At 33.3% G+C, this 13,738-nt stretch overlaps 1 protein-coding gene across 11 annotated transcripts in view; it reads right to left on the bottom strand.

Annotated features, from left to right (window-relative positions):
- The window catches only part of MYCBP2 (MYC binding protein 2), a 224,280-nt gene that overhangs the window by 156,843 nt on the left and 53,699 nt on the right, over window positions 1–13,738 (bottom strand). For all 11 annotated transcript variants that reach the window (XM_078147203.1, XM_020973272.2, XM_078147199.1 and 8 more), the window contains 8 exons: window positions 13,520–13,654; window positions 13,197–13,280; window positions 10,998–11,094; window positions 8,274–8,466; window positions 7,281–7,555; window positions 5,358–5,579; window positions 3,659–3,850; window positions 1,299–1,505 (listed from right to left, as the gene is read on the bottom strand). In XM_078147203.1, coding sequence (XP_078003329.1) covers window positions 1,299–1,505; window positions 3,659–3,850; window positions 5,358–5,579; window positions 7,281–7,555; window positions 8,274–8,466; window positions 10,998–11,094; window positions 13,197–13,280; window positions 13,520–13,654 — 1,405 coding nt within the window. The remainder of the gene's footprint in view (window positions 1–1,298; window positions 1,506–3,658; window positions 3,851–5,357; window positions 5,580–7,280; window positions 7,556–8,273; window positions 8,467–10,997; window positions 11,095–13,196; window positions 13,281–13,519; window positions 13,655–13,738) is intronic.

Here is a 13,738-nt window from a genome sequence, read left to right on the forward strand (position 1 = left end):
AATAGTTTATCTATCAGATTTATGGAGAACAGAAGAATTCATGACCAAATAGCAGATGGAGACAAAATGGATAACTTTGATTACATTAAACTGAAAAGTTTTTGCACAAACAAAGCCAATGCAACCAAGATTAGAAGGAAAGTAGAAAATTGGGAAAGAATTTTACAACCAGTCTCTCTGATAAGGGCCTCATTTCTAAAATATATAGAGAGAATTAAGTCAAATTTATAAGAATACAAGTCATTCCCCAATTGATAAATGGTCAAAGGATATGAACAGGCAGTTCTCAGATGAAGAAATTGAAGCCATCTATAGTCACATGAAAAAATGCTCTAAATCACTACTGATTAGAGAAATGCAAATCAAAACAACTCTGAGGTATCACATCACACCTATCAGATTGGCCAACATGACAAAACAGGAAAATGATAAATGTTGGAGAAGATGCGGGAAAATTGGAACACTAATGCGTTGTTGGTGGAGTTGTGAAATCATCCAACCATTTTGGAGAGCAAGTTGGAACTATGCGCAAAGGGCTATAAAAATGTGCACACCTTTTGACCTAGCAATAGCTCTTTTAGGGCTGTATCCCAAAGAGATCATACAAATGGGAAAAGGACCCACATGTACAAAAATATTTATAGCAGCTCTTTTTGTGGTGGCAAAGAATTGGAAATTGAGAGGATGTCCATCAATTGGGGAATGGCTGAACAAGTTGTGGCATATGAATGTAATGGAATACTATTGTGCTATAAGAAAATGATGAGCAGGCAGACCTCAGAAAAACCTGGAAAGACTTGTATTGTCTGATGCTGAGAGAAGTGAGCAGAACCAGGAGAACGCTGTACACAGTAACAGTCACGTTGTGCGATGATTAATGTTGATAGACTTAGCCCTTTTCCGCAATTGAAGGATCTAAGACATCTCCAAAGGCCTCATGATGGAAAATGCTATCCACATCCAAAGAAAGAACTATGGAGTTTGAATGCAGATCAAAGCATACTATTTGCTATTTTTTTTCCTGTCGTGCTTTGTTTCCTCTTTCTGGTGGTTCCTCCTATTGGTTCTAATTCTTCCTTACAACATCATTAATGTGAAAATATGTTTAATAGGAATGTATATGTATAGCCTCTATCATATTGCACACCATCTAGGGGAGGGAAATAGGGAGGAAGGAGGAGAAAAATTTAAAACTCAAAAGCTTATGGAAGTGATTGTTGATATATCAAAATAAATTAATTTTTAAAAATCTATCATGCTGACACCATTGTAAATGTTAACTCAAAAGCAGTACTTACATCATCAACTAAGACCTCTAATTCATATTCATGAATTCCTCCTCCTCCATAGACAGAAAAGCCAACCACAACTATACCAGGTTTGTCTACAGAAAAACAGATTGCATCAGGAGAACCATTTCCAGTATTCCAACTTCTTCCCTGACTTGTTTTAGTAAATCGGTTAGCACTGGATTTGACAGAATGCAGAGAGTTAAGTCCATCGACCTGTTAAAATGTAAAAGAAACCATTATTAATTTCATAGTCGCAAGCAGCAATATTACTTTATCAATCCCTGTAAATTTTATCTGAAAGTTTCTAGACAGTAGCCTAATATAAAATATATAGTACCTGATGTTAATTGGTTCCTTAATAGAAAATGCTGAGAGAAATAAGTCAACAAGAAAGTTTTACGAAAGGAGGATGAATTAATTGAGGGGCTTCACAACTTCGTACTTAGATTTGGTTATAAATTTTACCAGAATTTATGGAACCTATACATCATATCTAGCAGAACTACAAGAACAATTTGGATTTTAGCATTCCAAGTGTAACCAGTAGAAAATGTTTTTCTACTAAATTCTCATAATTTTCTCATCATTTTTTGAAAAACAGCATGTTCTCAGAGTTTCACTCAAATTCATACACTTGAATGAATTTCTGGTGTGTGTGTGTGTGTGTGTGTGTGTGTGTGTGTGTGTGTGTTGGGGAAGTTGGGAAGATCTGTCATTTCACTACAGCAGTGAAAAAGTAGAGGGAAACTCCCTCTACCACTGCAGATCAACAACTATTCAGAAAGATCTTATGGTATCAAAATATATTCACTTAAGGAGCAAACAGTTTCAATCAACACAGAAAAAAAGCTAGATACGGTGATAGCTTTTTCATATTTACTTAGATGATTAGAAAACACTGTTTGCTATATAAATGCCAGTTACATTTTGTCAACTGTAACAAAAGAATTGAAATTGTGATAAGGAGTACCAATCATACAAACATAAATAGGTATCCAAGGCATATACTTCTGACTTAACCAAACATGTAATTTCATGTAGGGGTCAAGGAAAATTGTTCTGGTTTATGGCATATTAGGCCCTACTTCTGACCCAGGTTGGCCTTAGAGATTCATGGAAACTGGATAGAAGAATCTGTGTCAGGACTAACTGAAATAGGCCTTCCAAGAATACTATGAGAGTATCTTGGGACCCCCAGGGTAGGTCTACAGCTACTCTTTTTTAAGTTCTGAAGATTACCCTGGTTTAGAAATGTAAACTCTTTAAGCACTATTTGACAATATGTTACACATATCCTTGGAACCCACTCAGAGACTACTTAACATATAGTAATATTCAAAAACAATTATTTGAATTTGAAATATAGCAGGTGAGGGAACCTGGGATCCTCCTGATCCATAGCCACCCATACTCAGAAAACATTTTAGAAAAGAATGTTTTCTCAATGTAAGGTCATGGAATTCATGTGGAGGCATAGAATTACAGGGCAGTACACTGAGCCAGAATGTTTCGCTAAACAAATAAGGAATCTGGATTGAAGTGGTGAGGAGAAAAGAATAAGCACTACAGTTTATCTGTAGGGAGCAGGAGGAGAAGAGCCTCAAAAAAATATTAGAGATATATACTAAGACAAGAAAAAGTCATAATAACAAAAAATTCTATAAAGTTTTCAAATGTAGCAAGCTGTCTGCCACAAGAAGTCCCCAACAAGAAATCTGGTAACTAAGGGCACAGACTACTTGGTAGCTTTTAAATACTATATGTTTGATAACACATTGTACTCAATACCTTTAAAGTTAAGAGGCATATCAATTTTGTGACTATTTGAAGACAGTTAACATCTTTCCAAGTCTTCTCTTCAAATAATGGTATCAAGAATTTAATAAATCCTTACTGAATGACTGATTGACTTTTCATTGTAGAGAAAAGGAAACTGAGCAGTAGAAAGGTAAAGTGACTTGGCCACAGACACATAGCCACCAAAGGGCAAAGTCAGGATTGGATAGATCCCTGGTATCCTCTAATTTACTGCTCTTTCTACTCTATCATACTTTTTCTTCACTAAAAACACTTGTGATTGTAAAATAATCCAGGATTTTAGCATTGTGAGACTTTATTTTCCAACTAAAAATTACTTTGCACTGCTGTCTTTAAAAAACAAAAAAAAGATTTAAAGCATGGCAGAAGGGGCTGGATTTGCCAGGAGACCATGTTCAAAGTACTTATAAAGGAAGAATAAAAGAAAACTTTTGCCAGCTTTCTTTAATTTGTAAGCTTAGTTTTATTTGAAATTACTTTTAAATAAAAATCTTATGGTTTATTTAAAAGAATACATATTATAAAACTGTACATAACACAATCATTACCTCAGATCCAAGAGCTGATGCTGTAAGTTCACTCACAATACTAGCAAGTAATCCGCAAGTATTAGACACTAGATGGGAGGAGAAGAGTTCATTTTCTCGTCTTAGGCTATTTCTGACTGGTAACACAACAATAACTAACATCTTCTCCAGAACTTCACGAAAGCTTGTCATTCCAGAGATATTCTCCTCACTCTATGATATAAGGAAAGATAAAACAGCATATATAGAAAATGCTGCCTTAGTTTCATCAATATGGGAATACATTCAAAATCATTTTGTTTTAAAGACTGTGTTTTTAAAATTCATACTTGAATAGAAATTACATTAGGTCTTAAGAAAATTTTCAGAGTCTAAGCTCATTTTTTCATTTGATCATTTTTATAGTCTTTTCATTTCTATAACAAAAGCAGCTCACTTTTAAAACTTACACTAAACTTGCCCCATAACAACTATGTAAGATGAGTGGTGCAGGTATTACTCTAATTTTACAAGTAGGGATAATTGTTTGACATTTTTGACATGTTTGACATTTAATGAAGAAAGATAAAGTGGCTTCCCAGGGCACAAATTTAATTAAGTGTCAGAGTCAGGACTCTAACTCAGGTCTTCTGATTTCAAGAGCTTTCTGTTGTTTTTTATTTTAACAAGGAGTAGGTATCTATTCTATTTCATCTACAAGAAAAAGAAGATTTGAAACTATGAAGGGAGCTGTACATAATTTCACACTAGTTTGCAGAGTCAGTCTTAGCCTTTTATCTTGCAGTTTTCAGCAATGGAGCCTCCCCAGACACCACTGGTATATTTCACTGTATAATATAATTTAACATTGTTCTTACATTTTAAAAATAAACAATCATTTTATCCTTTTTGATATCTGACTGAGATGCCAACAATGCAGAAACAACAAAAAAAATCCATTTAAATCAAAATTATGGTTTGTATATATTAATTAAAGGACAAATAGAAAGGGAAAACTGATTCATTTAGAATGATTCATTTGAGGGTATAGCTAAGACATATTTAATCCTAAAAAAGTCATAATAGTAACCTCATTAAGCATACTGATATATTTCAAACACAGTGTACACTGTGGCCAGAATGGACTAAAATAAATTAGTGATTTTTTTGAGTCTCAAATAAACTGGGGAATAAAATTCTATTTTAAATGAAGTATTTATTCAAAATCGACATAGTGATAATTTTGTGTAAATCATACACATCACATCGTCTACATTTTGAAACTAAAAAAATCACTAACAATACAAAGATTTTGTAACATCAGTTTTTTTCTATAAGAAATCATGAAATAAAAACTGAATATATTCAGAAAAGTAAACCTAAATACATATTTTCTTTTTTTGGAATGTTTAAGTAAATTTTAAAAAGCAGTGAATTTCAAATATTAGTATTCTCTTTAAAAAATAATTTTAAGTCTCACATTTCTCCATGGTAATGCCTTATCCACAATAAAAGTGATATTTAATGATTCTGGAGAAACTGTAACAAAATTAAATTTGTTCTATGGATGTATACTGGGAATTCTCCTTAAAGCAGGTTAATCTTGTGAAAATTAGCAAAGAAGAAAATTAACATTTGGCAGCAGATTAGAATTAGATTAGAATGAACAACAACAAAAAGTAAAAGGTTTCATTTCTTAATTTAAGTAAATAATAAGAAATACTTCAAAATCAATTCTGACCTGACTGAGTTTTTCCATGTGTGCTACCAACAGAGGAAATCGGTGAGCCAGGGCAGAGTCGTTTTCAGTGCTGACTTGTTTAACAATGGATCTAAGTAATACTTCTCCATCATAGGCAATGGGAAAGATAGAGGTCAACTTGACAGATGTGTGACATAAGGCTGACATAACAGCTGCAAGCAGTCGGCTACTTGATGTCTTGAAATTTGCTTCTTGGATATCCTTTGACAAAAGACCCAGGCCCCACACCAAAACAGGTTAATGTAAGTTCCAAGAATTAAATAAATACAGATAAAATTAAATAAATACAGATCAATTACTATGTTTTTGGAATTAGGCTGAATTGTACAGAAATTCAGATGGCTACTTAAGCTATGAAATTCTATAAAAACAAATGTTACTATTTAAAAACAAAGATTTTTGTAAAGATCAGTTACTGATTCTATGGAGATTAAAAAATATTAAACAAGGAAAGTTTAAAGAATCCTTCCAGCTTCAATTATCATACACATACATAGCCTAAAGTTGCAACTGGCTGGTATTTTTCAGCAGTACCTGAAAAAAAATCATTTCAATACTAGTGGCAACTTCCTGTCCTTTACATTTGTGCCAAACTGTGAACAAGCATTAAACTTTTTCTCCTGATTTTGGTTTATCTAACTACATAGTATGTAGGGTAAACCAGAAACCCCTTGCACTTATAACTTCATAATACTATCCAATTACCCCATGTTAGTTATTCAGAAAAATGGGTAACAAACTATAAAACTAGAATGAAATAAAAGATCCCACTATGCAAAAACATAGGAGAGAAAAAAATCTTAGAGGCAATCCTTGATACGTGTAAGTTAACTTTGTCCTAAACTGACTGAATTCTATACTTTAAATCAGAGTTTCCCAAACTTATTTGGTCTAATGCCTCCTTTAAAAGAAAAATTACTCTGCGCTTCCCTGGATATCTACTTCTAACCCTTTAACAGTTTTGTTTTGTTTTGTTGAAATTTGTATCATGAAGGCTATTACTGACCCCCTGGATTGTTCCAGTGCTCCCCAGGGGTAGTATCATTCACTTTGGGAACCTATTTTAAATCCACTTTTATTACTAATCTCATGCCTCCTTCACCTCTCTCCAAGGTACTAATATACTGCATTTAGAAAATGGACAATTCTATTATAATAGACAAGGCAGTGGCAGTAAGAAAATGATTATAGATAGTGAGCTGTTTAGTACTGAGCTGTGGAGTACACAAGATGCTATAAATCTGTAGAGAACTCAATATTTACCATCCTATTCACCAGCCCTGAGAATGAGGCCTCTGGCTACTGTGCCATATTGGTACAGGGAATCCCACCCTTGAATACAGAGGAATATTCAATAAACTTCCAAATTTTAGTATTCCAAATTGCAATTCTTCTCCAGGAGAGTTTATCTTTTGCTTCTATACATTTTCACAGGCTGTTGCCTATGCCTGGAATGCCTGACCTTTTCACTTCTGTTTCCTAAACCCTCTAGCTCCCTACAAGGCTTATTTTAAGAACATCCTCTGTTTAGAGGCCTCTCCTGATTCCCATAGTTGTTAAGTATCTTTCTTGAAAAATCACCATGTATTTAATTCATGAACAGTATGATGGAACCTGTAAACTTTTAAATGAAACTTTTAAATTCCCCTAGTAGAACACAAGCTCCTTGAGGGGAGGGATTATCTACTTCTGCATTTGTACTCTAGCACCTCATCTACATTGCCTGGAACAGAGCAGTCACTTAATAAAACTCTGTGGTGTGATTGGTATCAATCCACATAGAAAATATCAAACATCTATGTGAATCTGAAATTTTGTCAGGGGCTTTGTGTTTTAGCTCTCTTTTAAAATACAATTTAAAACAGGAGAATTTCTACCAGTGTACTGTGGTACTTAACATACCTGATCCAAACAATTTAGGAGATCACAAAGGCAAGCCCACTGCAGGGCAGGGGTTGGGTAGAAAGAATGAAAGCAGGCTGTGAAGGTATTATGACACTCCTGAAGGACAGCCTCCAGAAGACTCAACGGCTGACTGAGATACCCTTGGGGATCATTATCCAACTTGACCATGCAGTGATCAACTCCTTCAGATAAAATTTTTCGTAGTAAAGTTCGGGTTTTCCCAATACATTCTGCTAATTTACTTGTTTCTTCTACAACTGCTTTAGCAGTAGCTATAAGGAACAAAATGAAGTGTAAACATATAACAATAGTGGACTAAAAAAAATCTCTCCTAAAATGCACAACATATACTCTATTGTATACCTAAAATCATAAATATCTATACATAAACAATGAAACAAGTTATACTTTGCAGAAATTCCTTTGCTTATCTTTACCACACATAAAATATTAGCCACTCACATTAGTTTTAATATTTAAGTCAAAATACTCAAAATACTTGTAGTTACAATAATTGTTTTCCTAAATTAATATAGTACTAGGGTATTAAAAATTTGAAATATATTGTTTTGATATGTTTTAGTAGTTACACATAAATGACCTGATTTTAAAATTATAACTTAGTTATCCAAAATGAATACATTTGGCCAATAAAACAACATTTACTTAGAGTAGTTCATTAGAACCTGACTTGTCTTCTTTTTGGGGGGGGGAGGTGATGCAATTGGGGTTAAGTGACTTGCCCAGAGTCACACAACTAGTGAGTGTTATGTGTCTGAGACTGTATTTGAACTCAGGTTCTCCTGACTCTAGGGCCAACTATTTATGCACACAGGCCTGGGTCTATGTTAATGAATCAGCACATAACAGTGGAGAAGAATTCTATAAGCTGAAAACAACAGTTTCAAATGAAGAAAATTTTAACAATTATTAATAATGTACTTGAAGTGTACATATTTTTCCCTGATAAAATTCATATCTACATCATACCTGACATAGGGTAAATCTCACAGGTATAGACACGTAACAGCCTTAGACAACAAGTACCCACAAAACGCAATCTCTCTAAATCAAGAAGTGTAGCAGTATACTGGAATCCTTTTAATCCCCGAAGTTCTTCTACTCCTAAAACTAAAGTGGTCCAACTCCAATGAAGGATGCTCAACAATGACTCAAAGCATTCCTAGTCCAGAATAGGAAAAATTAAAGTGTTATTCAGTTCAATGGATATAATAGATTGAAATACATAAATATTCAGGCAAAAGATTGATAATCAGCCTCAAGATCTTACCTGATAATACATTTTAAAAAACAAAAATTTCAAAGCGCTCTTATTTATCAAGCTAAAAACAGTAGGGTTATATAAAAAAGACTGAGCAGAAAGTTCAATTATTTCATCATATTAACAAAAGATCAAATCTCTAGAGGCAACATGGTATAGGAATAGAAAGCGAGGCTTGAGACCAAGAAAATCTTGGTTTAACCACCATTTCTGACATAAGCTCGTTGTGTGACTTGGAACAAGTAAACCTTTCACTGCTCTAGACAAATATCTCAGTTGCAAAGAAGATGCTGACTTGCATTGGTAAAGAGTTTCCTAAACCTAGGGAATTTCCTATGCCAAAGAAATCACAGGTCCAGTACCTATACCTGTTTTATTTCTACACAAACATAGATAACTGTTAAGCAATTTTTATGTATTATATCACATAAAAATGTCCCTTCCATATTGTGACTTTCCCCATCATGGCTTCAATATATCATGGGTCAGCATAAGAAATTAAATGAGAAGTTTTGGGAAGTTTTGAAGAAGCTGCAGACAACACATGAAAGCCAGCAGATGACAAAGAAAAACTTTAGAAACTCAGAAATGACTAAAATGTATGTGTACTATTGTATAATACCAACGTATTTTATCTTTCAATACCATAATAATTCAGACTTCTTCTCTGGTACAAAGGGAGGGTCAAAAAATTTTAAGCAGATTTTTTTCAGATAGCGGAGGTGCGCCATGCCCCTAATCCCACAGTGTGGACGGGATAACTGTATGTAATCAACTACTAATATACTGGTATAATTATTTGGGTAAAACAACAACAACAACAACAACAAAGCCTAAACTCTATATTCCCCTTAATTAAGGACAAAAAACAATATGAGATAAATGCTTTCAAATTCTAGGAAAAAAAACACCCTTTTCAAATGGTATAGAATGTCTTCTTTTAGCTGCAATTGGACTATAGCCTGATAATTGATATTCAACAAAAGTGTGTAAGATGTTATCAAAAGAATTCAAAGTTTTGTTGGTGAGAGGATTTCCTAAGAATTGAAAATTTATTGTAATTTAACTGTAATGAAAAACTTAACTTTCAAAAATAATTTTTAAAAACTATCTTGTAATTTCATAAACTACTCAGGCATTAATATATCACTACTACTAGGTAACAATTATATGGTGCCAGGAATTGTATCAAGTGCTTTACAATTATCTTATTTGATATTCACAATAATCCTGGGAGGTAGCCTGCTATTACAATTTCCACTTTACAGGTAAGAAAACTGAGACTTGCTCAGGGGTCACACAACTAGTCAATGTCAGATTTGAACTCAGGTTTTCCTGACTTCAGGCCCAGCACTCTATCTACTGTGCCGTCACCCACCCCTAATAAGAGATCAGTCTGAGGCAATATGAAGCATAGGCTGAGTGAATAATTTCTGATAAAGATGTCACAATAAGGATGCTGGTTCTTGTGCCTCTGACACTAACTTGCCAAGGAACCACTTGTAAGTCACTCAGCCTCCAGGACTTGTTTCTTCCTCTGTAAAACTGGGTAATAATAATTCTGAGCATTCTCACCTTGAAGCATTGTTCTGGGGAATGGATGAGATGCTTAATAGGTAGTGTTTTGTTTTTTCCCCCCAAATTTGAAGCAGTATAATAAAGGTAACCTATAAGTAGCAGCAGTAAGCAAATCTTACAGAAGAGGAGAAAATGGGGATATGGTTTGATTGCTATAATGAAGTAATATATATAAGGTCTATTTAAACCTTGAAATGCTATGGAAATGTAAACCAGAAGCAGTAGTAAGAGGAACAGGCAACCAAATCATAAAGAACAACAAGCATCATATGTTGCTATCTTTAATTTACAATTCTATTAGCACAAAAAATAGTGGCTGGAAACATGATCAATAAGAAGCAATATTAAGTTTGGGTATATACAGAAATGGCTAATAAAGATCACAGATCACAAAGAACTGGATCCAGTTTTCTGTATAATTTATCTTTTAATCTGAGAAGACAGATATTCTAGAGCAACTCTCACTCAAATGGAAATCTAGATGCTTAAAAAGTACCATTACAGACCTTAAACATGAGTTTTGGAATTTTCATGGCCAACTTAGACATATAAATCTACTCTGAGGCTATGAACCTGAAGAATACATACACGCATTTCCCCCCAACTTTCCTAATGACTTTTTAACCAACTTTTCATTTTTGATAAAGCATAATACTATCAATTATATCACATTTTAATGACAATGCACTAAAATTAAGTTAAATCTAAGTTTATTAAGCTAAGTTGAGAATTCGTTATTACATTTTGTGTGTATACATAGCAGAAGTATGAACATTTAAATAAAACTAAGGTGTAAAATTTAGAAATGAATTTATTGGCTAGAATCTTTAAAATGGATACTTTAGCTGGCTTACCGTGGAGACTGTTCTTGCAAAAGATCGCTTTAAAATGTGCACAGGTTCAGTGGTTTGCTGTTTACCTTTTGAAGCACTACCATCGCTGGTTGGGAGCCTAAAGAAAGGTAAATTATACAAAACTGGTTTATAAAGGAAAATCCAATAAATATGTACATATCTTTTTTCTTCTAATACAATGAAGAAAAATTTTCTCCATGTTTTAAACAAATGCCGTTGTGGGTCATTTAAAAGATACTGTGCTATCTACTAATTAGAAAAAGACTAGAAAATTTTAACATTAAAGCTGAGACTACAAACAGAATTTGCTTTACATCACAGCAATAAATCCTAAAAAAAAGAGATAGAAATATGTGTATCCTTTGGTACTCCTGGAATGTTAAATTGAATGAATAAAGCATTTATGAAGTGCTTACTATGCACAAAACTCTGGGGATACAAAGAAAAGTCACACAGTTCCTGTTCTCCAGGAGCTCACATTCTACTGGGGGAGACAACACATATGGAAAGTTTTAGTTATGAGTCAGATGGAAAGGTTCCTTGGTCCTTAGGGTACAGCAGCAAAGCAGATGGTACTGCCTCTTCTTTAATGTCATTCCCACTTATAAAAGACCTAGAGGAAAGGTTCTGTTATAATGAGTACACATTTTATAAAGGATTTATGGGAATTCATTGATTAAAAAATAGACAGAATGTTAGAAGGCTGGGATAGGTTATAATTTGAAGTACTGGAAGCAGTATACAAACTTATGACATCAGTTTAATGTATTGATACATATCATGTATAAAGGACCCTATGTGTCTGCATGTAAGTATACATATACATGAGGAACTTTAAATTTTTTGTTTCATAGCACTGATTATTTCAAAGAGAAATAATTAAAACCAGAATATGTTCTAAAAATCTAGAATATTAGCACAAAGACTTTGATTAAGGAATGATTCATTTTTCCCATAAGCATAATAGAGAAAATATTAAGTAAATGCCATAAAGTTGCAATGAAGAATTATTAAAATCTCTCCAAAGAATTTTCTAAGAATATACATGAATCTAAATGGAGGAACTTGCCTAGATCTGTGATTTAGTAGAATGGTGTATTTCTGGGTGTGTAAATTCCTTCCAATAATGCAGATAAGCAATTCAAATATTACCTACAATTTTAGAGGGTGGTCTGGCAGTGTTAAGAGGTTAAGTGGTCACTAAACTAATGGGAAGCAGAAGCAAGACTTGGAAATCCAGATACTGTGGAATCTTAAGGGCAGACCTCCATCCATTATTCCTTGCTACCTCTTATACATAAATGTTTAAGTGTGTATGAATGCATATATGTATGTATTCATACAAGTATACATGTATCTTATATTGTTTACCCTTTTGTTGCTTTTTAATTTTAATTAAATATTACATTTTGTTGATAGTAAGGAAATGCTGGATCTACACAAAATATTTATAAGGAATATAAACACAAGTAATAAAACCTAGAGCATGTCAATTAGGATACAAACATAAAGCTTTTTGTCCCTATTTCACTATAATGTTTTCTCTTGGATGAACATGTTTGGCTATTATAAACAAAATGTTAGAAAAATTAATAAAATATAGTTTTAATAATGTAAAATTCTTAGTAGAGGAAAAATTTTATTTAATAGGTTAAATAATTCAAGATGGTTATCAGTTTAAAATTAATGCTCATGATAAGAATAAAGTAATAATAGCTAGAATATATACGCTCTTTAACATTTGCAAAGTACTGTTCATTTGCAACAACATTAGAGCCTCATAATAACTCTAAGGCAGATCCTATTGTTAATATCTTCATTTTAGAGATGAGGAAACTGAGGGTCAGAGAGGTTAAGTGACTTGCTCAGGTCACACAGCCAGTATTTATCTGGGGCAGGATTTGAATTCAGGTCCTTCCTGACTCAAGTTGAGAACTCTATCCATTGAATGACCTAGCTTTCTCAAATATAAAAAATGACACTGAAAAAAATAGACTGAAATAAACAGAAAGTCAACTGAGTTAAATGTTTTTATATATGTTTACATTTCTCTTGACATCATAATAACTTCCCTGAATGCTTTAAAAATAATCAATTACCCAAATAATTTTCACTTTATCATACTCTGTACTTTAGAATATTCCTGGTCTATTTACAAACAGTGAAGGAAATTATTTCACATAAAAATATGTACAATACCTGTATAATAACTGAGGTATCTGTCCTGCATTAACATCTGTACCATTGTTTGATTTCTTTGAACTCTTAAATTGGAAAAGAACTCTGAAGAAAAAGAAAAACACAAAAAATTAAAATATCTCATTATCAAAAATTAATGAAATGCATCCGTATTCTTATAAGGGAACTTAAAGTTGATCTTAAAGCTAACTTACTGTTCCTTCAAATCAGGAAAGAGGTCACATTGGCTCTTTTAACTTGTCCTGAGACCTCACTTTCTTGATATCAACAATACTCTTAAAGCACATCCTCTGAGGAAATAATTAATGACACTTCAGACTTACCCATCATCTGTGGTAATAGAGGCCTGTCCATGAGATCCACAGTCACTGCTAGGTCCTGACACGCGAGCCCATGCAACATACCACCAGCCAGCTTGCAGAAGAACTGGTTCATCAAACATCATGGCATATTTTTCTCTGAGAGAAATATTAGTCAGATAATGCTAAAATCTATAGATTGCTGATAAACCTAATAGAAATCCAGTTAAAATGAATGAAAAG

The sequence above is a fragment of the Phascolarctos cinereus genome, unplaced genomic scaffold (assembly GCF_003287225.1).
Source record: "Phascolarctos cinereus isolate Bilbo 61053 unplaced genomic scaffold, phaCin_HiC Scaffold_7;HRSCAF=346, whole genome shotgun sequence".
Taxonomy (NCBI): domain Eukaryota; kingdom Metazoa; phylum Chordata; class Mammalia; order Diprotodontia; family Phascolarctidae; genus Phascolarctos; species Phascolarctos cinereus.